A 25,951-nucleotide genomic window follows, 5' to 3' on the forward strand; every position below is an offset into this window, starting at 1 on the left:
TAAAGGGGGAAGATCTTAAATGTTAGGCAGGCACATTTCAAGTAAACCCTGGGAGCCAGTGAAGTTTTAACAAAAGCGGGGAAACATGGTCGAATTTGCTTTTTGCAAAGATCAACCTAGCCGCAGTATTCTGGATCTGCTGAAGTCTTTTCTTGGTTAGACTTAAATAGATCGAATTACAATAATCCAACCTTGAAAGAATGATTGATTGTACAAGGACAGCAAAATGTTGTTCGTGGAAACAGGATCTCACTTTTCTCAACATATGGAGACTAAAAACACATTTTTTTTTAGATGGTCATTAAATGAAAGTGTTGAGTCTATAATGACTCCCAAAAGTTTGCTTGAGAAGTCAATCTGCAGTGAGGATCCAGAAGGCAATGAAATGAACGAAGATAGTTGATCTAATTTTGGTTTACGTCAATCCTTTCGTAAAAACTTAGGGCTCCTTTTATCAAGCCGCGCTAGCAGGGTTAACGAGCGCGATGTTTCATCAAGCGCTAACCCCCGCGCTGGCCAAAAACTATCGCCTGCTCAAGAGGAGGCGGTAGCGGCTAGCGGTTTCATAAAAGGAGCCCTTAAAAACTTTGCTGTTCTCAAAATTGTAAGTCTGTTTTTGGGTTTTTTAAAAATTCTTTTAATTTATTGTAAACCGAGTCCATGAAGATGACCCAGTCTATAAATTCAAGTTTTAGTTTAGTTTAGAGCTGCTTGTTTTTGAGTGCAGATTAACTCAAAATATGGCTCAATAGTCAACAAGGAAGCCCTCCATCATCCACCATCTGCAGTCATTCTCTTTTTTTTTTTTTTAATTTAATTTCTGTCAGAGCTGAAAAGCCAAGTTTGCAAAGATAAGAAGATCCAAACGGTAACAAAGCCTTGATTGCTTTGTTGCTTCAAGTTAGGATAGCTACTGCATAAAAATCAAAATAAAATTACCTGCCGTTAGTTTTCAAGGACAAATCACGTCAAAGAATGATGCTTATCTGGGTGGTTGCACACACAGACGCTCATAACATTGACAGACTCTTGCATACGCAATATACATGTCACTTATTCTGTTGTATACTTCTGAAAAGAATTTTTAAAAAGAAAGTAAAATTCTGGAATCTCTTTGGGGCACAGTTTGAGAAACTAAAAATTCTAAGACTCTCCTTCCCGGTTTTACAACCAAACAATCAGTACAACAGAAATACTGTACACCGTCTCATGATTCTTACCTGCAAATTCTCTCATTTGGTACATGAAGAAAATAAATCCCCAGAACTAGTACTGCCTGATTCAGGAAAAAAAAAATTTGTTTTGTTTTATTTCGATTCGATTCAGCCTACTGAATTGATTTTTCGTTTGATTCGATTTTCCTGCCCAATTGGGTGTTTTTTCCAAACATCCTGGTGGGTTTGTTCCCGCTAAGCTGCGCTGGCGTGTGCTGGCGCACAAAATATTAGGTCGCAGCGCACAAGTTTCTCGTCACAGCGCAGGACCGGCAAGATTGACTCATTTGAACTTCTGCAAGATCAGCATCGGAAGCGTGCGCTGGGCCGGAGAGATCTTGGGGAGCCTCCGACAGTGGCTTTCTCCCCTCTCTGCAGCTCTCCTTTACTTCCCAGCGCAGCGATTCACGAAGGCAGCCTCGGGGCTTTTGCTGAGTCGCGGCTGCCTCTGATGATGCAACTTCCTCTTTCCTCAGAGGCGGCGCGACACAACAAAGGACCCGAGGCTGCCTTCATGAATCGCTGCGCTGGGAAGTAAGAAGAGCTGCTGGGAGGGGAGAAAACCACTATTAGAGTCTGGGAAGCTGCTGGGCAGGGGAAAAAGGGGACAGCTGCTACTGGAAAGGGAGAAGGAGAGATGTTGCTGGGAGGGGAGGAGGGAAAGGAGTCTGGGAAGCTGCTGGGCCAGGAAAAAAAAGGACAGCTGCTACTGGAGAGGGAGAAGGAGAGATGCATCTGGGAGGGGAGGAGGGAAAGGAATCTGGGAAGCTGCTGGGCCAGGAAAAAAAAGGACAGCTGCTACTGGAGAGGGAGAAGAAGGAGAGATGCTTCTGGGAGGGGAGGAGGGAAAGGAATCTGGGAAGCTGCTGGGCCAGGAAAAAAAAGGGACAGCTGCTACTGGAGAGGGAGAAGGAGAAGGAGAGATGCATCTGGGAGGGGAGGAGGGAAAGGAATCTGGGAAGCTGCTGGGCCAGGAAAAAAAAGGACAGCTGCTACTGGAGAGGGAGAAGAAGGAGAGATGCTTCTGGGAGGGGAGGAGGGAAAGGAATCTGGGAAGCTGCTGGGCAAGGAAAAAAAGGGACAGCTGCTACTGGATAAGGAGAAGAAGGAGAGATGCTTCTGGGAGGGGAGGAGGGAAAGGAATCTGGGAAGCTGCTGGGCTAGGAAAAAAAGGGACAGCTGCTACTGGAGAGGGAGAAGGAGACGGAGAGATGCTTCTGGGAGGGGAGGAGGGAAAGGAATCTGGGAAGCTGCTGGGCCAGGAAAAAAAGGGACAGCTGCTACTGGATAAGGAGAAGAAGGAGAGATGCTTCTGGGAGGGGAGGAGGGAAAGGAATCTGGGAAGCTGCTGGGCTAGGAAAAAAAGGGACAGCTGCTACTGGAGAGGGAGAAGGAGACGGAGAGATGCTTCTGGGAGGGGAGGAGGGAAAGGAATCTGGGAAGCTGCTGGGCAAGGAAAAAAAAGGGACAGCTGCTACTGGAGAGGGAGACGGAGAGATGCTGCTGGGAGGGGAGGAAGGGAAGAGAGTTACTGCTGGACAGGAGGCTGGGAGAAAGAAAGAAAGGGGGCAGGCAGGGAAACAGAAGGAAAGAAGAGAAACAGAAAAAAAGAAAGAAAGGTCAGGGAGAGAGGAAGAAAAAGTTGGGGGAGGGAATGAGGTGTGGAGGAGAGAAAGCATACAGGCTGATAGAAGGGAAGAAAGATTGGATGCACAGTCAGAAGAAGAAAGTGCAACCAGAAATCACCAGACAAGGTAGGAAAAATGATTTTATTTTAAATTTAGCAAAGTGGAGGCAGTATTACCACAGTTTTCAAAGGAATTTGCCCAAATAACTTAATAGTTAACTGGGTAAATTCCCAGAGATGAAAACTTCCCTTCACTTACTATGCACAGTTCTGAATTTATATCTGCTGTCTATATTTTACAATATGGTCCCCTTTTACTAAACCGCAATAGTGGTTTTTAGCGCAGGGAGCCTATGAGCGTCAAGAGCAGTGCTGGGCATTCAGCGCAGCTCCCTGCGCTAAAAACTGCTATTGTGGTTTAATAAAAAGGATGGAGGGTATATTTGTCTATTTTTGTATGCTATAAAAAACAAATACAGAGAGAGACTGAGAGCTGTTGACGAAGAGCTACGTGTGTGTCTTTCTTCCATTCCAGCCAGAATATCAGCTTTGTGTTCAGCCAAACAGGCCCAGGTTTCGCACTGAATAAAGTATTTTATAATTTTTATTTCATAATAAAGTAATTATAAAATACTTTCTTTGTGTTTATTTGATTCCTATTCAAGAGAATTACTTTATATATAGTCAATATAGGCAGAGAGTTAAATTTTTTAACATTTTCTAATGGTGGTGTGCCTCGTGATTTTTTTCATGAAACAAGTGTGCCTTTGCCCAAAAAAGGTTGAAAAACACTGGTCTAGAAATTGAAAGCATCAAACGTATTGTCTTCTGGACTGTTTTTAATTTACAGTTTACACATATGGATGTAACAGACATAACTACATTTGTTGTAAAACATTTATTAAGATATCATTTCATCCCTACAATTTCTGTGTTCTTAAAAATATTATTTAACGTTATTTAATTTAGCGTGTAGGCCTAAAATTCCTTTGAATACCTCGTCCTCATGTATCAGCAACTTTGACAACATATTTATTTGGCTCATAACTTGCTGGCGCCCGATATTTTTAGCTCACAGTGAAAAAAGTTTGCTCACAACACCCGCCCGCTTAGAGGGAACACTGCTTCTTCACCCCCTTTGCCTTCTCCTAACCACACTGGCGCTGTGGTATAAACAAACAAAAAAGACTTTTCCTCTCTCTGTTAAATCCTAGCTCATGTTTGTGGTCTAACACCAGCTCTGGCAGGATACACGTTTCAAATCTGACATATTGTAATTACAAAATGGAAAATATAATTAGTTTTTCTACCTTTTGTTGTCTGGTCATTATTCAAATCTTGTTGGTCCCAGGCTCTGGTTGTCTTCTGATAACTTGCTTGCCAGTGTCTTCTTCTTTCTCCATTCTAACCATCCATCTGCCATTTCTGTCCTCCCCTTCTGTTTCCCTTTCCTCCTCCGGAGGTCTGGCATCTTTCTTTTTTTCCGTCTCCATCCACAGATCCACCTTTTCTTAACTACCCTTTCATACAGCATTTCTTCCTCCTTCCCCACCACTCCAGGGACCACCATCTCTCCCTTGCTTTTCCCAACTACCCTCCTTTCCAGTATATCTATCCCCCCCTCCACACCATCCCTTGTGTCCAACTTCTCTCCCTGTTCCTTCCCTCCCTAAATCCCATTGTCCATCATCTCTCTCCCTCTCCTCTATTTTTAGACCCATTATTTCTTCTCCACAAAGTCTGGCATATGCACATCTCTTAGAAACCCCTTCCCTCCTCCGTGTACTTTTGCACCAGGGCCCTCCTCCCCTGAAGGTCTGACCCCCCCCTGAAGGCCTGTACCCCTCCTTGAAGGCCTGCCTATCTTCCCTGAAGGCCTATGCCACCACCCCTGGCCTGTTCCCCCATCTTAAAGGCCTGTTCCCCCCTTGAAGGCCTGCACCCCCCCCAAGCCTATCCCACCCCCTGAAGGACTGCCCCCCCAGGCCTGCATGTCACCCCTTTGAAGGCCTGTTCCCCCCCCTTAAAGGCCTGTTCCCCCCAAGGCCTGTCCCACCCCATGAAGGACTGCCCCCCCCCACGTAAGACTGTGCACCCCCCCTGGGAAGGCCTCCGTGTTCCCCTGGCCTTCCCAAACCGTTTACCTTACAGCTTCAGCTGAAGATCGCGGTTACAGCTCTTTGCACTGCAGTGCTTTGAGCTGTTTCCTCTGCTGCGGTCCAGCCCCTCCTCTGACATCAGAGGAAACAGCTCAAAGCACTGCAGTGCAAAGAGCTGTAAACATAGAAACATAGAAGATGACGGCAGAAAAGGGCCACAGCCCATCAAGTCCGCCCACTCCAACAACCCCACCCCCTTGAATTTACCCCCCTAGAGATCCTCCCCCTACGTAACCGCGATCTTCGGCTGAAGCTGTAAGGTAAATGGTTCGGGGAGGCCAGGGGGAACACAGAGGCCTTCCTGGGGTGTGTGCGCAGTCTTTTTGGGGGGACAGTCCTTCGGGAAGGCCAGGAGGGAAGCCGGACGCAGCACTTCCCGACTGACCCTCCCTCCTCGCCCTCTAAAACAGGTGCAGCAGCGGCCAGCAAGAGCAGAGCTGCCACTCCTGCTTTAGGGGGCGAGGGGAGAGGGTCTGAATCGGGAAGCCGATTTTTTTAAAATTTAAATCGTTTCGAATCGATTCACCCGAAGTGAATTGGTGAACCGATTCGAATTGTGAGTCGGGCACTACCGAGAACTAATTTCTCCAGGATAAAGTTGAAGTTGTGCTAGTTCATTAAAAGAAAGGTTACATTTAAGCACCTTTTTATTGGACTAATTCAATACAATTCTTGATCAGTTTTTAGGAGCTACAAGTCTTTTCCTCAAGTTCAAACCACATTATCATAAAAACCTAAGGGCTCCTTTTACAAAAGTGTGATAGGGCCTTAAAGCGCGAATAGCGCGTGCTAAAATGCTGCACGCGCTAGCCGCTACCGCCTCCTTTTGAGCAAGCGGTAGTTTCTCGGGTAGTGCGCGCTAATCCGGTGTGTGAGCTAAAAACGCTGGCGCACCTTTGTAAAAGGAATCCTATGTGACTTACAGGGATGGGAAACGAGAAGGAGAAACTCACCGACACATAGATGGGGGAGCACTTTCAGGACACCCAAAGGGAACCTAGAAATGTAGGACTCTTGACATTCAAATGATCTGGTGAGAAAGAAAGCCTGAACTTTTGTTCTGGCCTAACACATTAGGAAAACTAAATATTCACCTCTGATAAATCTGAATGTACACAATCGTTGATCACAGAATACCCTACTTGAAGTGATCAGACCCGCAACCATTTAAATTCAGTGTAAAAACCAAACCACAGTTGCCGCTGGGATCATCATTGCCTTCACTGTCCCGACCGCCACAATATATACTAAAAATTAACTCTTAATTATCGACTAAAGTGAAACTTATCTCTTGGTCCTTGGCGGTCAGTTGGCCCTCTTGTTCAAGCGGCAAACGCAATCGTGAACATGCTTGTGCTCTGAAAAACTCCTAAAGCTGGTCGTAAAGTCGGTCGTCGTCCCCAACTCAAGTTTCGCCCTCTTCATCAGAAAAGGACGCTGATCACAGCTGCAAATACCAAACGAGCTGGCAAGACATGGACTAAAGATGAGCATATTTGATGCTAGCAAGTCTAAGCTCGTCTTTAGTCCATGTCTTGCCAGCTCGTCTGGTATTTGCAGCTGTGATCAGGTATGATAATGTGGTTTTATTTCCAAATTCTTTGTTCATTTTTCATCTTACATCAAGTACACAATATTACATCATTTGAAACTTTTACAGATTACTTGAAATTCATTCAAATATGATTTTACATACATAAATTTATTCCCTCCCCACCCACTCTTCCCACAAGTAATTTAATTCAAAATATCATATAAATATTGTATCCTTATCTATTAATAAGACCAATAAAGGAACTTTCTACCCTCCCCCTACGTATAAATGTCATTTAGAGCTTTTTGAATAATATTTAGAATTAGATGATGGGCGAAACTTGAGCTGGGGGAGGGCCTGACTTTACGACCGGATTTAGGAGTTTTTCAAAGCACAAGCATGTTCACGATTGCATTTGCCGCTTGAACAAGAGCGCTAACTGACCGTCAAGGACCAAGAGATAAGTTTCACTTTAGTCAATAATGTTTCTAGTCTAATAAAAGGGAATCGTCTTAAATGTATAGACCGTATTTTTCATTCCATAAGACGCACCTGACCATAAGACGCACCCTAGATTTAGAGGAGGAAAACAAGAAAAAAAACCCCAAACATTCTGAGCCAAAAGGTGTACTAATATATTTAACAAAATATACCAGGCTCTGCACCCAGCCCCCCTCATTCCTTGCCAGGCTCTGTACCCAAACACACAATCCTTGCTAAGCTCTGCACCCTGTCCCCCCTCCCTGCCAGGCACTATACCCTGTCCCACCACCCTACCCTGTTCCTCCTCTGGTGGTCTAGTGGTAGGACAGGACAAGAAGGATCCGTCCCAGCTGACTAACAATTTTTTACACCCCTCAGTACCTCTTTTAATCCCCCTGTACCTTTATAAAACACTCCCCTCCCCAGTACTTTTTTTAATCCCCCCTGTACCTTTTTAAAACAACCCCCAGTACTTTTTTAAATCCCGTATCTTTTTTAATCCCCAAAACCTTTATAAAACACCCCCGTACCTTTTAAAAATGACCCCCCCGTCGTACCTTTTAAAATGCCCCCCTGTCATATTTTTTTAAATGCCCTCCCATCATACCTTTTAAAATGCCCCTTATAGCCTGGTGGTTTAGCGGTGTATTGGCCGGCAGGAGCAAGCTTTCTGCACTCCTTCCTGGGCCCAAACCACATTATGTATGGCTGCCGTCAGTTCTCGCGGGACTCGTGAGAACTGACGGCAACCATTCAGAACGTAGTGCGGGCCAGGCAGGAGCGTAGAAAGCTTGTTTCTTCTGATCAATACACCGCTAGACCACCAGGCTATAAGGGGCATTTTAAAACGTATGACAGGAGGGCATTTAAAAAAATATGACGGGGGTCATTTTAAAAAGGTACGACGGGGGTGTGTGTGGTTAAAACAGTACAGGGGGTGATAAAAATTTGTATCTTCGCTGCATAAGACGCACCAACTTTTGAGTGGAAAAAACCTCCTGAAATTGCCCGTAGTCATATTTTAAATTGTGAATGAGCCTCATCCTATCTGTTCTGTCTGACGATGTCAGAGGGAAGGTGATGGTCCCTCCCATCTCAGGTCACCCTCCGTCCCATTTGTTGCCAGCTGAAAGAAGCCTGAGAGATATAGAACAGGGCTTTCATTAGCTATCAAAGCTCCCCACTCACTAGAGGTACAGCTCCTTCTTAAACTAACCCATTAGAAAGAGCAAGATTAATTATCATCAATTAAATTGAATTAGAGTAGCAGCATGCACCTTCATCTTAAATTCATTTTGCTGCCTCCCACATGCTGCTGGAGAAGAAAGCTCTCTGTGTAATAGGAAAGGCACAAATGAATTTCACGCCATGGGTGGTCACAAGCCCAGCACAAACTCCTATCTGACATTTAATTTAAAAATTAATACTTGCTCACTGCAGAACTGTCCCTGCTGCAATAAGGAACAGTAATGGGGGGAGGACAGAGGAAGAGTAGGATGGCATTCTTGCTAATGCTAAGCCGCTGTAAGAAGTGCTGTAGTTACCTTCCTGGAGAGGCCAGCTCCTCATATTAATTGACAACGTGCTCTGAGCTGAGATAAAGAACCCTGCTCTGGATCACACAGGGCTATCTTGGCTGGCCATGTTTCTACCTGTCAAGAGAGGAGGACAGCTCTCCAAAGATACTCCTTGCTTTCCAATTTAACAGCGTGGTCAGCAGATTAGAAAGGCTCTTCTTGAAGCCCAATGAATTCTTAATAGACCTCACTCTTCCATCTCAGTGGCTTTTGGATCACAGGTTGCCCTCTTTGTATTTGGGGGTAATGAATGATTTCCAGTTTTCTTTCACAGACAATTTCAAACGTTGATTATTTGGAGGATTTAAAGGGGTGGGGGAATGGGACTTTTTGTAGTTACACATTCAAAACTGTTTACATATAGACAAGTGCTTATTTTGTATGGAGGATTAAGTGACTTGCCCAGGGTCACAAGGAGCAGCACTGGCTGGGATTGATCCCCCAACCTCACCCCTCAGCTCCATTTAACATGGCATGGTGTTTATACTGGCGTTTTAGCTCTGGCAAGAAGCACCTACACACCCTTCAGAATGCAGCAGAAGCCATGTGGCATCCCTCTTAATACCCACATCAATGGCTTCCAGGATGGCACAGGGCTCTTTATGAGAATAATCCATTAAGCCTGGCTAGGGAAAGTGAGCTTTTTATGGCTGGCCTCTGCACTGTGGACCAAAATTGCCAAATTCACCTTGGGCTGAATTTAACATAACATAAACCTCACTTGTATACTGCAAATACCTTCACAAAGACTAGACATCCGGTTTCTAACTTCCAAAGTGTTCCCTAAAAAGATACGTTTTTAAGGCACGTCGAAATTGTTAATATGAAGTTGGGAGTGTAAATATATAAGTTAAATCCCTAGTCCATGAGGCTGCCTGAAAAGATAATAGTCGTTCCTGAAATTTAAATCCTTTTGGAGATACATTTGCTTGGGATGGATTTTGATGCCCTGAAAGATACCTGTGTAACTGATCTGGACCCCACTTGCTACATATAACGCCATTTCCCCTTTATCATAGTTACAAATTACCACACAACTCTCCTGTCCCTTGCCATTTTCCAGGGTCACCCAATCCGAAGGCACAGCTTCCAGCTGACCTACCACTCATCCCTGGATGAGCCCCAGCAACCAGTAGTTCGGAATAACCGCCCTCCCAAGCTACCGAGTGACCAGCCACCTCGACCATCCAAAAAAGCCGCCTCCAAGGACCCAGGTAAGCCCTGAGTCCTTCAAGGTCCCATCTCTTCTACCTCCCCCCAGCACCCCTCGCGGCTGTGCCTCCTCCAAGGTGCTAGTCAATCCCTCCTCCTGGAGGACCTTGCCGTGCTATGTCCACCTGCAAGTCTCGAGGGGCGACAACGTGGGCCTCTCCACCCCGTGTTATCACCACCCATCGAGACAAGCTCTCGGGATCACCTTTAATGTTGCACTTCTCTTCTTATTCTATGTCTTAATTAAGTAAACCGATGTGACCTGTTCTTAGACAGAATCAAACACTAAGACAGCAAAGTACAGTAGAACTCAAACAACCAGGAAAAAAATTCTAAGAAATACTGTAATACTTTAAATAAAAATACAATCAATTTCTGGCTGAAATTTAAGTGTAAACTTGGCACACTATACCTGAGTATACCAACGCTTTGCCTACCACATGTTTGGTAGTTAGTCTGGAACAGTTTATGGCATGGCGTAGTATTAGAAGCACAGCCTGAATTTCATCTTGACTGCTTTTTAAGCTAAGTGACTATTTATTTGTCTATTAGCTATTTATGATGGTTTGAATATAGAGCTGTTTAGGTTGTGGAACATTATGAAATTTGATGAAGTGCTTCTGTTCCTTGTCTTTCTTCTCTTTATTGTCTTTATTTTATATGATGACATTAAATTTATTTATTACATATCTGTTTGCATTAAATGATATGAGTACATTTGATTAGTGGATTCTCTTTTGTTGAATTATACCCCTTATGTTGTGAATCTGTATGATATATAGTTTTTTCTCTGTTGATATAGTAGTATTAATTAGGCCTATTTTTCATAGTAACTCTCAAGCAACCAGAAACTACATTTATCTGCCATCTACCAATCCCCATGGGTGCCGGTTAACTGAGAATCTACGGCAGCTCTATTTCTCTCATTAATTGTCCCGTTTCGGATCAGTTCTACTTAGGTCCTCCGGGAGCAGCAAATATCTCATGTTTGCCAGAAAAACAGTACAAACCAATTACATAGGTTTTGTTCCTTTGTCAAATTATATTCAAATCTATTCATACTAAATATTCATGAGAAATATTCTAAAACTTCAATCCAGAAGTGGTCTTGAAGGACCAGTGTTGATCACAGACCCTGGGGTGGCCCAGCATGCCATGTTTTCAGCTCTCACCTCATCTTCACTTGTGGCCTAAAAAGAACTTGCATCCCATGATGCAGAGGAGGAGCAAGGCTATGCCATCTTGACACCCAAGGCCTCTTTTACAAAGCCGCGCTAGTGGCCCCGAAGCCCATAGAGATTTAAAGAGCTTCGAGGCTGTTGCCGCATGGCTTTGTAAAAGAGGCCGCCAGTCTCACAAGGTCCTCTTGCAATTTTTCACAATCACCTTGCGATTTAACAACTTTATGTCATCAGCAAATTTAATTATCTCACTAGTTATTCCCATCTCTAGATCATTGATAAATATGTTAAAAAGCAGCGGTCCTAGCACAGTCCCCTGGGGAACCCCACTATTTATCCACCAATAAATACCTCTCATTCATTAATTTATGTAGATGTTATTGCACATAAATTATTGAATGAGAGGTATTTATTGATGGATATATTTAGTTCTCTCAGTATCCTGCCAGCATATATTGTGTGATAGAACCCCTTCTCCATTCAAAATATTGGCCATTTAAACCTGCTCTCTGTTTTCTGTGTTTCAACCAGTTCTCAATCCATAAAGGGACATTACCTCCTAGCCCATGGCTTTCCAATTTCCTCAGAAGTCTTTCATGAGGTACTTTGTCAAATGCCTTTTGAAAATCCAGACACATAATACTGACTGGCTCACCTTTATCCACATGTTCATTCACCCCTTGCCCCTTCTGCCACCTTTTCTTGGGCTCTGCCCATCACAGCTTGCTTACCTGGTTTTTAAGATGAGTCTCACTGCAGTACTTCCACTGGTGGAACACATCAGACAATTTATCCAGGCCACCGTGGTGGAAATGGAAGACCTTGTATTGACTTTCTCGACTGGCGACAACTAACTGGCCACTGGTGCATGCCTCATCACTGGGAAAAGAAAACTTGTAAGTAGTCAGCAGGAGGCAGCAACAGAAGTCAAAATCTGAAAGAAGGAAGTCCAATCTGGAAGAAGAAAGCCATCATCCAATCAAGACAAGATAGCCTTCCTCTTCCACGCAATCCTTCTGCAGCTATTTCTAGTTTCTCGAGCGCTATCATTCCTGAATCTATAATTGTGAAGGCTGGCTTTTCTGACAATCACAACCTAAACAGCGTGGTAGTGTTAAAAAATGGGGAAATCACCAAATTATATGGATGTCTGAAAGCAAAAATTATTATCAAAGTAAACTCAAATCACATAATCTTCAATCGACTCCCAGAAAAACTCAATATGGTCTGCAAAGAATTTTTACTACTCATAGATGGCTGTTCACAGAAACGACCATGAAGTTGGACTGAACTAATGGTCCGTTAAATGCTCTAATCCAGTGGTATTCAACCCAGTCCTCAGGGACCACCTGGCCAGTCGAGTTTTCAAAGTCTCTGTCATCCATATTCATTGTGGATATCCTGAAAACCCAGGTGGTCCCTGAGGACTGGGTTGAATACCATTGCAATGAATTTAAGCTTTGGCCTCAACATGGGCTGTGTTTCTCAATGGCTGCTTTAGGAAGCTAAGCGAGAACATTTTTAAAGAGGATTCTCATGAATTGAACTGTAGTTTTTAAGCAACCAAACCTAGAGGCCTTTCATTTTGATCTTACACTTACTCCAGTATAAAGATTTCAATATTTGGGTGTGTTTATTGATTCAAGTTTAACTTTAATTGACCAGGTTTTGGCTGTAGTTAAAACGGGGTGGGGGGGTTGTTTTTAAGGAAACCTTGTTACCTTTAAATTTTTGTACATTTTGCTTCCTTTCATACTTTGCTTCATGTCTACTTAAATCAGTCACCTTGATTACTGTAATTCGTTTGCACTGCACGGGTATTTCTAATACAATCTTAAACGTCTTCAGACCCTTCAGAACACAACAGCAAGGCTTTTATGCCAAGCTTGAAAAGGTGATCATTTGTCCCTGTTGAACCAGTATTCATTGTAATTTTTTGAATACCATATTTTATTCAAGAGTTGTGCCTAAAACAGAAGGCATATAACCTCAGTAAGTCCCCAGAATTTGTTGTCACCTTTAATTCTATATATACTAACACGATCCCTTAGGACCCTCGATGCCCATCGAGACAAACAGTCATTCTGATTTTTTACATTTTAGCCCCAAAACAACTCATTCGTGCAGAGAAGTCTTTTACCAAATTCAAATCGCTGTTGAAAACCCTTTTTTTCCCAAATTACCTTAACAACTGCTCCTGAACCATTGCGATTCTCTTTCTGTTTGTGTGAATGGTCTTTTCTAGCTGAATTATTAGCATTCTTTCCCTTTGATTTTGTAAACTGCTGTGATCTGTTTGTCAGAAACAGCAATATATCAGAAATAAATAAAAAAGATGAAGCAGTTCCTAACTGTCCTAGTTTTGTGAGTAGCCGGGGGAAGTGACCAGCTGTGCCATAGAAAAAGTTAATGGGCTACCCACAAACACGAAAATCATCCTAGATGAGCCATGAAAGAAAAATCCTCACCTAAAGAAAAGGCGGAGAGACCGCATTTGCCCCAAGTCCACCCTGAAGACGCCACAGGTCTGCTCCAAAGCCAGAACCTTCTGCTGCTCCTCCCATTTTAGGTTGGCAACATGGCCATTATTTTCCTGGAACTGGGAATTGGTGTCTGCGCTGGACGCAGAGCTTGTGGAGTAGGTCATGTGATTATCACAGGTTTCTCTGAAAAGTATAAACACATTAGCGCAGGGTTAGATCTGCATCGCAATTGGCAGGTTCTCTGGGAGGGACAAATTCAGTTGTGAGCCTCCAAGGACAGGCAATACCTAGTCTACTGGAATGTAATTCACCTTGAGCTCCTACAGGAATAGGTATAAGCAATATGCAAATAAAAACATTTATTAGACTAACACTTGACTTTTAAAGCACCCTCGACTAGAGGTGTTCAAAGATGATTTTATCAATTACATGTTTTAAGTAAAATTAGACCCATGATTCCTCCCTCCGATTCCTGCATGGTTGTACAAAGTCTTGTTTGATTAGACTGGATTATGGCAACAGTTTGTATGTTGGATTGTCCTCTTCCTGTTTGTGAGCCTAATTATGGGACTGTCACAAAATGACGATGTGACCTGCTCGATGGAATATTGCATTAGTTCCCAATACAGTTGTGACATTGAATGGAATGTTCCTGAGTATTTGAAGCAGATCCCACCACCTTATGACCCTGCTCGACCTTTGCAGTTCACTGGCGCAAAACAACTGGTGGTGCCTCCTTTGTTGATCGTACGTTACTTGATCACTGGTAACAAAGTGATGTCTACTGTTGGATCTCTGTTTTGGAATAAACTGCCCATTAATCTTTTTCATCTTTTGATATATTTAAAAGAAGGTTGAAAACTCATCTGTTTGTACTGGTAGATACCTTCTGCCTGGGCCATTTGAAGATAGACAGAGGAAGAGGAATAGAGATGGAGGCATATTAGACCCTGATCGATTTTCAGAGGCTTGTGTTCGTGAGCAATTAGCTAAATTAAAGGTAGACAAAGCAATGGGGCTGGATGGTGTACATCCAAGGGTGCTGAAGGAACTTAGGGAAGTTCTGGTGGCTCCACTGACTGACCTTTTCAATGAGTCTCTAGAGTCGGGAGTGGTACCGGAGGACTAAAGAACATAAGAATAGCCTTACTGGGTCAGACCAATGGTCCATCAAGCCCGTAGCCTAAACTCACAGTGGTCAATCCAGGTTACTAGTACCTGGCCAAAACCCAAGGTATAGCAATATTCCATGCTACCAATACAGGGCAAGCAGGGCAGATGTGTGCCTTCTCCACAAAAGTGGAAGTAAGGAAGAAGTAGGGAATTACAGGCCAGTAAGTCTGACTTCTGTGGTAAGCAAATTAATGGAAACATTTTTAAAACATGGAATGGTGAAGTCTCTGATTACAGGACACGAGGCAACATGGATTCACTAGAGGTAGGTCTTGACAGACAAATCTGATCAATTTCTCTGACTGGGTGACCAGAGAATTGGGTAGAGGTAGTGCGCTACATGTGGTGTATTTAGATTTTAGCAAAACCTTTGTCTGTATTCCACACAGACATCTAATAAATAAACTGAGTGCCCCAAAGTGATGGGCTGGGTCAGGAACTGGTTGAGTGGAAGATGACAGAGGGTAATAGTCAATGGAGATCTCTGTGAAGAAAGGGATGTTACCAGTGGTGTGCCTCAAGGTTCTGTTCATGGGCCTGTTCTTTTTAGCATTTTTATAAGCGGTATTGCTGAAGGGCTGTCAGGTAAGATTTGCCTCTCTATAGATGATACCAAAATTTCCAATAGAGTAGACACCCTGGATGGTGTAAATAACATTTAAGAAAGACTTGGTGAAGCTTGAAGAATGGTTTGAAATTTGACAGCTAAAATTTAATGCTAAGAAATGCAAGGTCATGCATTTAGGTTGCAAAAACCCAAGGGAACGGTACAATTTAGGGGGGTGAAGAACTTATGTGCACGACAGAAGATCGGGATTTGGATGTGATTGTAGGTGACGATCTTAAGGTGGCCAAACAGGTTGAAAACACGATGGCAAAAACTAGAAGGATGCTAGGGTGCATAGAAAAAGGTATGGCCAGTAGGAAAAAGGAGGTATTGATGCCCCTGTATAAGACTCTGGTGAGACCTCATTTAAAATATTGTGTACAATTCTGGAGAACGAACAAGGATGGAGTCGGTCCAGAGGAAGGCTAATTAAAATGGTTGGTGTTCTTTGTCATAAGACATATAAGAACAGGCTTAAAGATCTCAATATGTATCCTTTGGAGGAAAGGCGAGAGAGGGGAGATATGATAGAGGCGTTTAAATACCTACATGGCGTAAATGCACATGAGACAAATCTCTCATTTGAAAGGAAGCTCTGAAATGAGAGGGCATAGGATGAAGTTGAGAGGTGATAGGCTCCGGAGTAATCTAAGGAAATACTTTTTTACAGAAAGGGTGGTAGATGCGTGGAACAGTCTCCCAAAGAAGTGGTGGAGACAGAGACTGTGTCTGAATTCAAGAAGGCGTGGGATCTCTTAGAGAGAGAAAGAGATATTGGTTACTGCGAATGGGCAAGCTAGATGGGCCATTTGGCCTTTATCTGCCATCATGTTTCTATGATTTGTTTCATTGTTTAATACTGATTATATTGTGTATGTTTTTTGTTACCTGCTTAACTATTAGTGGGATATAAATATTATACATAAATTTAGAAGTAGTCCCTCCAGAGACTAGGTGGGTTGGGGTAGGAGTACAGGGCTCTGAAAAAAATGCCCTTTGTGCCTGGGCAGGCAAGGCAAAAGGGGGCATCAAGTCCAGCTGAACCCCCAACCCACCACAGGATTTCTACAAGCAATAGCTCTTTGTCATCTTCCCCCTTTCTTGGAACATTTCTCCGTCTCTGCTTTCATGCTAAACATCCTAACATAATTCTACAAAATCTGAAGGTGTGTAACAAACACACTGTAGAGAAAAGGGCCATTGGTGACAGATTCAAGAGCAATGTTAGGAAATTCTACTTTACGGAGAGGGTGGTGGATGCCTGGAATGCGCTTCCGAGAGAGGTGGTGGAGAGGAAAACGGTGACTGAGTTCAAAGAAGCATGGGATGAACACAGAGGATCTAGAATCTGAAAATAAGATTAAAAATTGAACTAAGGCCAGTACTGGGCAGACTTGCATGGTCTGTGTCTGTATATGGCCGTTTGGTGGAGGATGGGCTGGGAGGGCTTCAATGGCTGGGAGGGTGTAGGTTTTGACGGAGATGGAACCCAAGCACAGAACCAGGTAGAGCTTTGGATTCTTGCCCAGAAATAGCTAAGAGGAAAAAATTTAAATTGAATCAGGTTGGGCAGATTGGATGGACCATTTGGGTCTTTATCTGCCGTCATCTACCATGTTACTACTATTAATTATTTCTATAGTGCTACCAGACGTACGATGCGCTATACAGAGTCACGAAGAAGGCAGTCCCTGCATGAAGGAGCTTACAATCTAAACAGACAAACAGGATGTCATGGATACAGCTAAGGGGAAGGGTTAATCAGCTGGTTGGGTTGGAGGGCAGAGGAGTAGGGTTAAGGATTGAAGGCTATAGCAAAAAGGTGGGGTTTCAGTCTGCATTTAAACAAGGGAAGGGAAGGGGCTTGGACAATCAAAGATAAAGGAGGGGAGGAGTGGCCTAATGGTTAGAGCTGCTGCCTTAGCACCCTGAGGTCGTGAGTTCGATCCTAGTCTGCTCCCTGTGACTATGGGCAAATCACAAACCCTCCTTTGCCCCAGGTACCTTAGTTAGATTGTCAGCCTGCTGGGACACAGGGAAAATAAATCCGTTTCATGAAAAGGCAGTTAATAAAGTCCATTAAATATATAAAGCAAATGTCTGTAGCGTCCACTGCTCTTAACGCATCTAGAGACAGACCGGGAAGCTTGTAATTTGTGCCTCCCTCTGTATTATGGGGCATTGCCTTTCCTTAAATCATACCTTGAAAGCATTATACAAACTGAAATTAAAGAGTTCCTAATTAGTGGATAATTTAAACTTGGAGGATCAGGGGCAAAACCAGGATTAAGGGCTAGATTCACAAAGTACACCGATCGGTTTGCGACCAAATTTCTCTCCGGCCCGATTCATTTACCTCTCTGCCGACCATTCTTTGATCCGTGCATGTGAATGAGGGGAGGGGACATTCAAAAGTAGGGAAGGCAGCGAATCACAACACAAAATTCTCAATCTGACTGGGCTGGCCGATCAACTCCTAAAGCAACTGCTGGGGACCAGTCGAACACCTCTCTACCGACTCTCCTGCTCCATTGCTGCCCTGCACTTTGCCCTACTCTCGCTGCCTGTTCCAGGGGCTGCAGAAGCCCTGGGGCAGGGGGGAGAGCAGTGCCTGTTGGCTCTCTGACTTCCAATTATGCTGCATCTAGTAGAAATCAGTATTAGCAGCCTTCCCTGCAGTGCAAGCCTGCGGGTTTAAAGCGGGGCTGCATGCCGCAGTGCAGCCCCCCTTTAAACCCACGGGCTTGCACTGCAAGGAAGGAGGGAAGAGGCTGCCGCCACCGGCGGAGATAGGAGCAGGAGAGTCGGGCCCGAAAACAACGCATGCGCAGACCATCTGCAGGGAAAGCAGATGGTCTGCGCATGCACGGGGATTGCACACCAGCAATTCGGGCAGCCAGATGTGGGCGTTCCTCTGATCGCCCCCATCTGCATATTTTTCTTTTGTGAATTCGTCGGGCAGGTTAGTGAACCTGGCCCTAAGACTCACCTAAAATCCCTTCCTCTCACACCTTTTAGCTCCACATGGCAGGAAGGTGCACAAGCTGAAGAACTTTACTTAGAAAGTCCTCGAATCTGATTTTTTTAAAAAAAACAACAAACCAGCAGCCTTCAGAAGCAGGTCTGTACCGTGAAATGAGGGGCTGAAAGAGAAAGGACACCCTGCCACGTAAAAAGCACACAACGCTTTCTAATCCACTTACTGAACAATGTGGTGTAAGAATGCTCCAAAGCACATGCTCAGTTTTCAGCCACAAGGCTCCCCCCCCACCTCAAGTGTTCATTCATGAAAGCCCAATTGCAAGCCCCTTGAAAGGCTGGTCAGCAGTGACCCCCCCCCACCTGTTCAAGCCATGACATCCCAGTACACAAGTCTACCGACATTAGAAGGCCCTCATCCATCAAAGCCATGCCCCTGATCAGAACAATGTGGCTTTTATTGAACCCAGAAGTGTCCCCTGCCGATACCAAAGCAAAGCAACAAATGTATGTGGGAAAGTGTGTTCCATCCAGAACAAAAAAGTCCAGGTGCTGGGGATTCTCTGGCACCTTTTGGTTGCGTCCACTTCCTGCTGCGACTTCCCAACAGAGAGTGGCCAGATTCAGGATTCATACCCTGGTGCTGGACTTTTCGGGATCTTTTCTGTTATTCACTAGTAACTCTTCTAAAGGAGTTTCTACAGACAAAGTGACAATCTCAAACTCAGAAGAGAGAAAGTGATGAAAACGGTACACATCAAGCCCTTGTTCTACCTCCCCCCACCCCAATTAAGCCTTCCAGAGCAATGTTCTTACTTCAGTGGGAAAGAAGAGTTTTTAAACCATCCTTGAATTTATCTAGCTGTAGATGTGGTGGGCCCAGTTACAATCGAGATGGAACTTCTAGTAGTATCTAATTGAATCTTTCTAAAAGACGGTATAAGTAAGTGACTTTGTGCAAAGACCTGAATGTCCCAGTTGATGAACATGGGAGCAATGAGATAAAAACAATGGGAAGTCATAGAAACATTGCAACAAATGGCCCATCCAGTCTGCCCATCCACAGCATCCGCTATCTCCTCCTCTCCCTAAGAGATCCCACCATTTATTTGACTTGAAATACAGTCTATTTAGATTTTAAAGAGACACATAAGACTCTCTACCTTCATTTCACTTATCACCAGCTAACTTCCACTTTGTTTTTTCCCTGCTTTCAACCCATGTCCCCAAATTGATTCTGCTAACTTAGGGAGGGATAACCCAGTCTTGGTTTGAATGGTTTAAGCCATTTCCTCAACTTCTCAGGTAATCAGGCCAAACAGTGCATCCCCGTATGATGGCCAATGGATCAATGCTAACATTTTTAATGTAATTCTCTAAAACAGTGTTAAGGGATCTTGTTAGCAGAAAAGAAAGCATCGGTTCAGTTCCTCATGTTGTCCCGAATCTGGCTAGTCTGTGCTCCCTAGACAGAACGCCAGTACAGATCTGACAAAAGAGCAGTGCTTGGGTGGGGGGGAATATACCCACAGCTACACAGTTTACCCCCCTTCCAAAATAAAAGGATGGACAACAGACAGTGCTTGTGATATAAGATGGAGGGCTGGCGTATGTTTTCTGGGTAGAGCATTCCTTTTTCTTGCATCATTTCAGCTCATTTTTCCTGACCGCGGAGGTGTTTTGTGCCCAGTGATGCAACCTTTGCCTGTTCTTAGCTGCCTGTCTCTCGAAACACACACACACCTGCTCCCTCTGCTTTTTTCTCCATCTTGTAGCTTTTGCTCTCAAGCAGGTAATTTACTGATTGACTCCACAGGGAGTGAGGCAACAGTGTGCAAGAGATTGGGGAAAGTTGCATCAAGCTAGACCCTGCTGGGAGCTGCTGTTTTGCCCTCTTACTCTTCAGTCCATCTGAACAATTTGCTCTGTCCCTCATGCTGCACTTTGACATATGCAATGACCGTCTACCCTCGGAATCCCTCCAAACATCCATCTATTTTCTTTATTGCTACTCGAGATTTCCAGAGAAAACATACTTTGTAAAAGCCCCCAAACGAAAATCACACTCATGACGACTTATTTGTAGAGAATCATGTCTGAGCTCAAGGCCTTCCTAATTCTCTCATCCAGCACAAACAGTGGCCCTGTAAACTACTTGATTATGTATATCAAGACCAAATAATATGATGGATTTAATTAATAATCCGGATAAGATTCTATTGCTCTTTACCAAACATCAATATGTTAATTTGACAACCAAAATATGGAATATGCTACACATAGACACATGATGGCAGATAAAGGCCAAATGGCCCATCCGCATTAGCCCTTATCTCTTCCTCTCTCTAAGACAGGGAAGTCCAACCTGCGGCCCCGTGAAGTATTTTGTGCAGCCCCGGTCGAGGGCAATGCAGTGTTTTCCTCTGCTGCCTCCTCTGTCTTGCTGCAGCGTTTGCCCCAGAAACATTGTTTTTCAGCCATTGCGGCCTAAGGAAACCAAAAGGTTGGACACCCCTGCTCTAAGAGATCCCACCTGCCTATCCCAGGCTTTCTTGAATTCAGACCCAGTCTCTTTCTCCACCACCTCTTCCGGGAGACTGTTCCACACATTGACCACCCTTTCTGTAAGATTACTTCTTCACTTCATCCTATGCCCTCTCATTGCAGAGTTTCCTTTCAAATGAAAGAGACTCGACTCATGCACATCTATCATATCTCCCCTCTCCCGCCTTTCCTCTAAAGAACACAGATTAAGATCTTTAAGTCTCGGGACCGACTCCAGCCTTTTTATATCTTTTGGAAGGTACACAATACCTCCTGTTTTCCAACCGGCCATACCTCTCCCTATGCATCCTTCTAGCATTTGCCTTCACCTTATTCACACCATCCTGGGTCTACTCTATTGCAAATTTTGGTATCATCCGCAAGGAGGCAAATCTTAGCCGATAGCCCTTCAGCAATATCACTAATATCTATTAGAAGCTTTCCTTGCTATGGCCAGTTTCACAAATCTTTGAAGTATTTGATAGTGACTGATTAAAGGTTAGGGAAATTACCTGGACTTCACTACAACCCCCCCTGTGGTAACTGCCCGAAGCCCACAGGAATTTAAAGGGATCTGGGGCTTTTGCCACACAGCTTTGTAAACGAATGTTTCTTCCGTGAAGTTGACATGTAAATTGTTCTACGTCAATTAGGATCTGTTGGCTACACTGTAAATTTATTGTGAATGAGTACATTAGCATTTTGATGTTATTCATTTTTGCCAACTGTAAATCACCTTGATTTGTTTAGTACAGGCGGGTAATAAATAAATGCAAGATGTATTGTAATGTAACAAGCGTAAGCCACTCGTCTGAAAGCCTTTCTCCTCCAGTTGTGCTTAAAATACGTAGCCTGGTCCTTAATTTCACAAAACACTTTCAATATGTTTCTTGGGAAATGTGCAAAGTCCTCCTACTACTCCTCTTTATCATTTCTGTAGTGCTGAAAGGTGTACGCAGCGCTGTAATAAACAGTCCGAACATTGCCTACCCATAGGTTGAGAAGAGAGTCGTTCCCAGGGAGCCGGAGGCCACACTATGTGGAAACGCCACTTCTGAGAGCTCCTCACCCTTCAGAAGACGATCCGGTTTGCATATCCCTGAGATTTTCACCTAATCTAATATGTTGAGAATTGTGGTAAGAGCGGATAGCGTAGCTGGTTTAAGAAAGGTTTAGACAAGTTCCTGGAGGAAAAGTCCATAGTCTGTTATTGAGAAAGACATGTGGAAACCAGTGCTTGCATGGAATGTTGCTCCTCTTTGGGAGAAAGGACAGCCCAGACGTCACCACTGACATTTACACAGGCTTTGACAGCATATATTCCTTGGAGCCAGCTTTGTTCAATGTGCTACCAGGGAGTTAGGGCCACTTTACAGAAGTTTATGACCAGAGGTCTTAGAAAAGATTAGTTTCACGTCTAACCTCGGTTGAACACATGGGTAGTCAAGCAGCCATTCTCACCCACTTCTACATACAGGGAAATCAATCAATCTCCAAAGACGACACCTGTTTACCAGGGCCCCCAGTAACTTTGCAGATTTTGTCCTTGCTTAATAAAAGCAATGTCAACCTGCCAAAAACTAAACACGGAAAGGCAGAACTGGCACCATTTCAGAGGTCTTTCACTGATAAGATTTTACAGTAAAAGGAATTGGATTTCTCGTGTTCAATAACTCATCACTTGCAGGGAACGACTGGCTTCCATCTAGATTTGGTTATTCTCTAACACCTAGTGTGAGAGGAACCAGTAGAGGCCAAGTTTTACAGACACAGACTGCACACATTGAAAGCTACCCTTCACTCCAAATGGCTCAATACAACGTCTCGAAAGCACAGTTACTTACCGTAACAGGTGTTATCCAGGGGCAGCAGGCAGATATTCTCTACATGTGGGTGACGTCATCCACGAAGCCCCGTCGCAGACAGCTTTTCAAGCAAACTTGATTGAAGATCTTTTAAGTTTGCTAGTGCTGCACCGCGCACGTGCGTGTGCCTTCCCACTCAAGCTAGGGGACGCGTCTCCTCAGCGTGGCCTAAGTTCAGATAGCTAGCAAGAAGCCAACCAGGGGAGGTGGGTGGGTTGTGAGAATATCTGCCTGCTGTCCCTTGATAATACCTGTTAAAAACATAGAAAATGACAGTAGAAAAGGGCCACGACCCATCTAGTCTGCCCACTCTAATGACCCACCCCCTAGCTACCTCCATGAAGAGATCCCACAAGCCAATCCCATCTTTTCTTAAAATCTGGCATGCTGCTGGCCTCAATTACCTGTTGTGGAAGATTATTTCAGCGATCAACCACCCTTTGGGTGAAGAAATATTTTCTGGTGTCGCCATGAAATTTCCCACCCCTGATTTTCAACGGATGCCCTCTTGTTGACGTGGGTCCTTTAAGACAAAAGAGATCTTCTTCCACCTCGATACGGCCCGTGACATATTTGAACATCTCGATCATGTCACCCCTCTCTCTGCATTCCTCGAGTGAGTATAGCTGCAACTTACCCAACCGTTCCTTATACGGGAGATCCTTGAGTCCTGAGACCATCCTGGTGGCCATTCGCTGAACCGACTCAACTCTCCGCACATCTTTTTGATAGTGCGGCCTCCAGAATTGGACACAGTATTCCAGATGGGGTCTCACCATGGATCTGTATAACGGCATTATGACCTCGGGCTTACGGCTGACGAAACCTCTACGGATACAGCCCATGATTTGTCTAGCCCTGGATGAAGCTTTCTCCACTTGATTGGCAGTCTTCATGTCTTCGCTAATGATCACTCCCAAGTCACGTTCTGCTACAGTCCTTGCTAGGATCTCACCATTTAGGGTGTAAGTCCTGCATGGATTTTTGCCGCCAAGGTGCATGACCTTGCATTTTTTGGCATTGAAACTTAGTTGCCAAGTCTTTGACCAAAGCTCCAGCAGGAGTAGGTCCTGCGTCATACTGTCGGGCATTGAGCTTTTGTCGGGCACTGTGCTTTCATCTGGTGTGCTTTTGCCTACTATGTTGCATAGTTTGGTGTCATCGGCGAATAATGTAATTTTACCACAAAGCCCCTCAGCCAAGTCTCTTACGAAAATGTTAAATAGGATCGGGCCCAAGACCGAGCCCTGCTGCACTCCGCTGATCACCTCCGTCATATCGGAGAGGGTATCGTTTACCACTACACTCTGAAGTCTACCTCTAAGCCAATTCCTAACCCATGTGGTTAATGTTTCACCCAGTTCCATCGAACCCATCTTGCTCAATAACCTGCGGTGCGGGACGCTATCAAACGCTTTGCTGAAGTCCAAGTACACGACATCCAGGGGCTCCCCTATATCCAGCTTTCTTGTTACCCAGTCAAAGAAGCTGATCAGATTTGATTGGCAGGACCTTCCCTTCGTAAAACCATGTTGATGAGGATCTCGTAGATTCTCCTTGTTCAGGATCGTATCCAATTGGCGTTTGATTAGTGTTTCCATAAGTTTACTCACTATTGATGTGAGACTCACCGGTCTATAATTCGCAGCCTCCGTCCTGCATCCCTTTTTGAGGAGTTGAATGACGTTAGCCGTCTTCCAATCTAACGGGACTCTTCCTGTACTTAGGGAAAGATTGAAGAGTGCGGATAACGGTTCCGCTAGGACGTTACAGTAAGTAACTGTGCTTTATCCCAGGACAAGCAGGCAGAATATTCTCTACATGTGGGTGACCTCCAAGCTAACTAGAATGGAACGGTGGGAGAGTTGGCAATTTAGGAGAACAGATTACACAAAACTGACTGGCCGAACTGGCCGTCGCGTCTGGAAAAAGTATCCAGACAGTAGTGAGAGGTGAATGTATGAACCGAGGACCAAGTGGCAGCCTTGCAGATCTCCTCAATAGGAGTGGACGTGAGGAAAGCGACAGACGCCGCCATTGCTCTGACTTTATGCCCTGTGACCCGACCCTGCAGCAGGAGACCAGCCTGAGCATAGCAGAAGGAAATACAAGCAGCTAACCAGTTGAACAAGGTGCGCTTGGATACAGAATGCACTAACCGATTCGGATCAAACGATATAAAGAGTTGAGGAGCAGTTTAATGAGCTTGAGTGCGTTGCAGATAGAAAGCCAACACCCTCATACAGTCAAGAGTATGTAGCATCACTTCTCCAGGATGAGAATGGGACTTAGGAAAAAACACAGGAAGAACAATGGATTGATTGAGGTGGAAATCTGAAACCACTTTAGGCAAGAACTTAGGATGAGTACGAAGAACCACCTTGTCATGATGAAAAACAGTAAAAGGCGGGTCTGCAACCAGAGCTTGCAGCTCACTGACTCTGCGAGACAGACTGTGAGGGCAATCAGAAACACCATTTTCCAGGTGAGATACTTCAGTTGAGCCTTAACGATGGGTTCAAATGGAGGTTTCATCAACTGAGCCAGAACCACATTAAGATCTCAAACCACAGGGGGAGGCTTGAGTGGAGGATGGACATTGAAAAGACCTTTCATAAACCGGGAAACCACCGGATGGACTGAGAGTGGTTTCCCATCAAGCGGCTGATGAAAAGCAGCAATTGCACTGAGGTGGACTTGAACAGATGTCGATTTGAGACCAGACCGAGACAAGTGCAGCAGATAATCTAGTACTGAAGGTAAGGAGGCAGACAGTGGCTCCAAGCGATGCGTAGTACACCGCGCAGCAAATCTAGTCCATTTCTGGGTGTAGCACTGTCAAGTGGATCTCTTCCGAGAGGCCTTGAGAACATCCTGCATAGACTGAGAAAAACGGAAGGAGGGAATCACATCGAGAGGAACCAAGCTGTTAAGTGTAGAGACTGCAGATTGGGATGCAGCAGCGAACCTTGACTCTGAGACAGCAGAGAAGGAAACACAGGCAGAAGCAGAGGCTCCCTGACACTGAGTCAAAGCAGAAGGGAGAACCACGGTTGTCTGGGCCACCGAGGAGCTATCAAAATCATGGTGTCTCGGTATCAGCTGTTAAAGATTCCACAGTGATACATTCTAAAATTGAATCTATAGAGAACATGAATAGAGTGAAAAATCTCCGCCTGGTCAATTTTCCAGTAACTCATTTATTGTCACCTGAGATTTTATTAAGGAAGTTTTTTAAAGAAGTACTGGGAATGGCCAATGCGGAGAACTTTCCAATAAATAATTATTATTATATTTCTCCTAAAAAAGTTGA

The 25,951-nt window shown here is 44.4% G+C and overlaps 1 protein-coding gene across 7 annotated transcripts in view; it reads right to left on the minus strand.

The window, feature by feature from the left end:
* TBC1D16 (TBC1 domain family member 16) overlaps positions 1 to 25,951 on the minus strand; it is an 80,041-nt gene that overhangs the window by 13,285 nt on the left and 40,805 nt on the right. For all 7 annotated transcript variants that reach the window (XM_033960561.1, XM_033960559.1, XM_033960564.1 and 4 more), the window contains 2 exons: positions 13,456 to 13,653; positions 11,719 to 11,866 (listed from right to left, as the gene is read on the minus strand). In XM_033960561.1, coding sequence (XP_033816452.1) covers positions 11,719 to 11,866; positions 13,456 to 13,653 — 346 coding nt within the window. The remainder of the gene's footprint in view (positions 1 to 11,718; positions 11,867 to 13,455; positions 13,654 to 25,951) is intronic.

Source organism: Geotrypetes seraphini, chromosome 10 (genome assembly GCF_902459505.1).
Source record: "Geotrypetes seraphini chromosome 10, aGeoSer1.1, whole genome shotgun sequence".
In the NCBI taxonomy this organism is placed as follows: domain Eukaryota; kingdom Metazoa; phylum Chordata; class Amphibia; order Gymnophiona; family Dermophiidae; genus Geotrypetes; species Geotrypetes seraphini.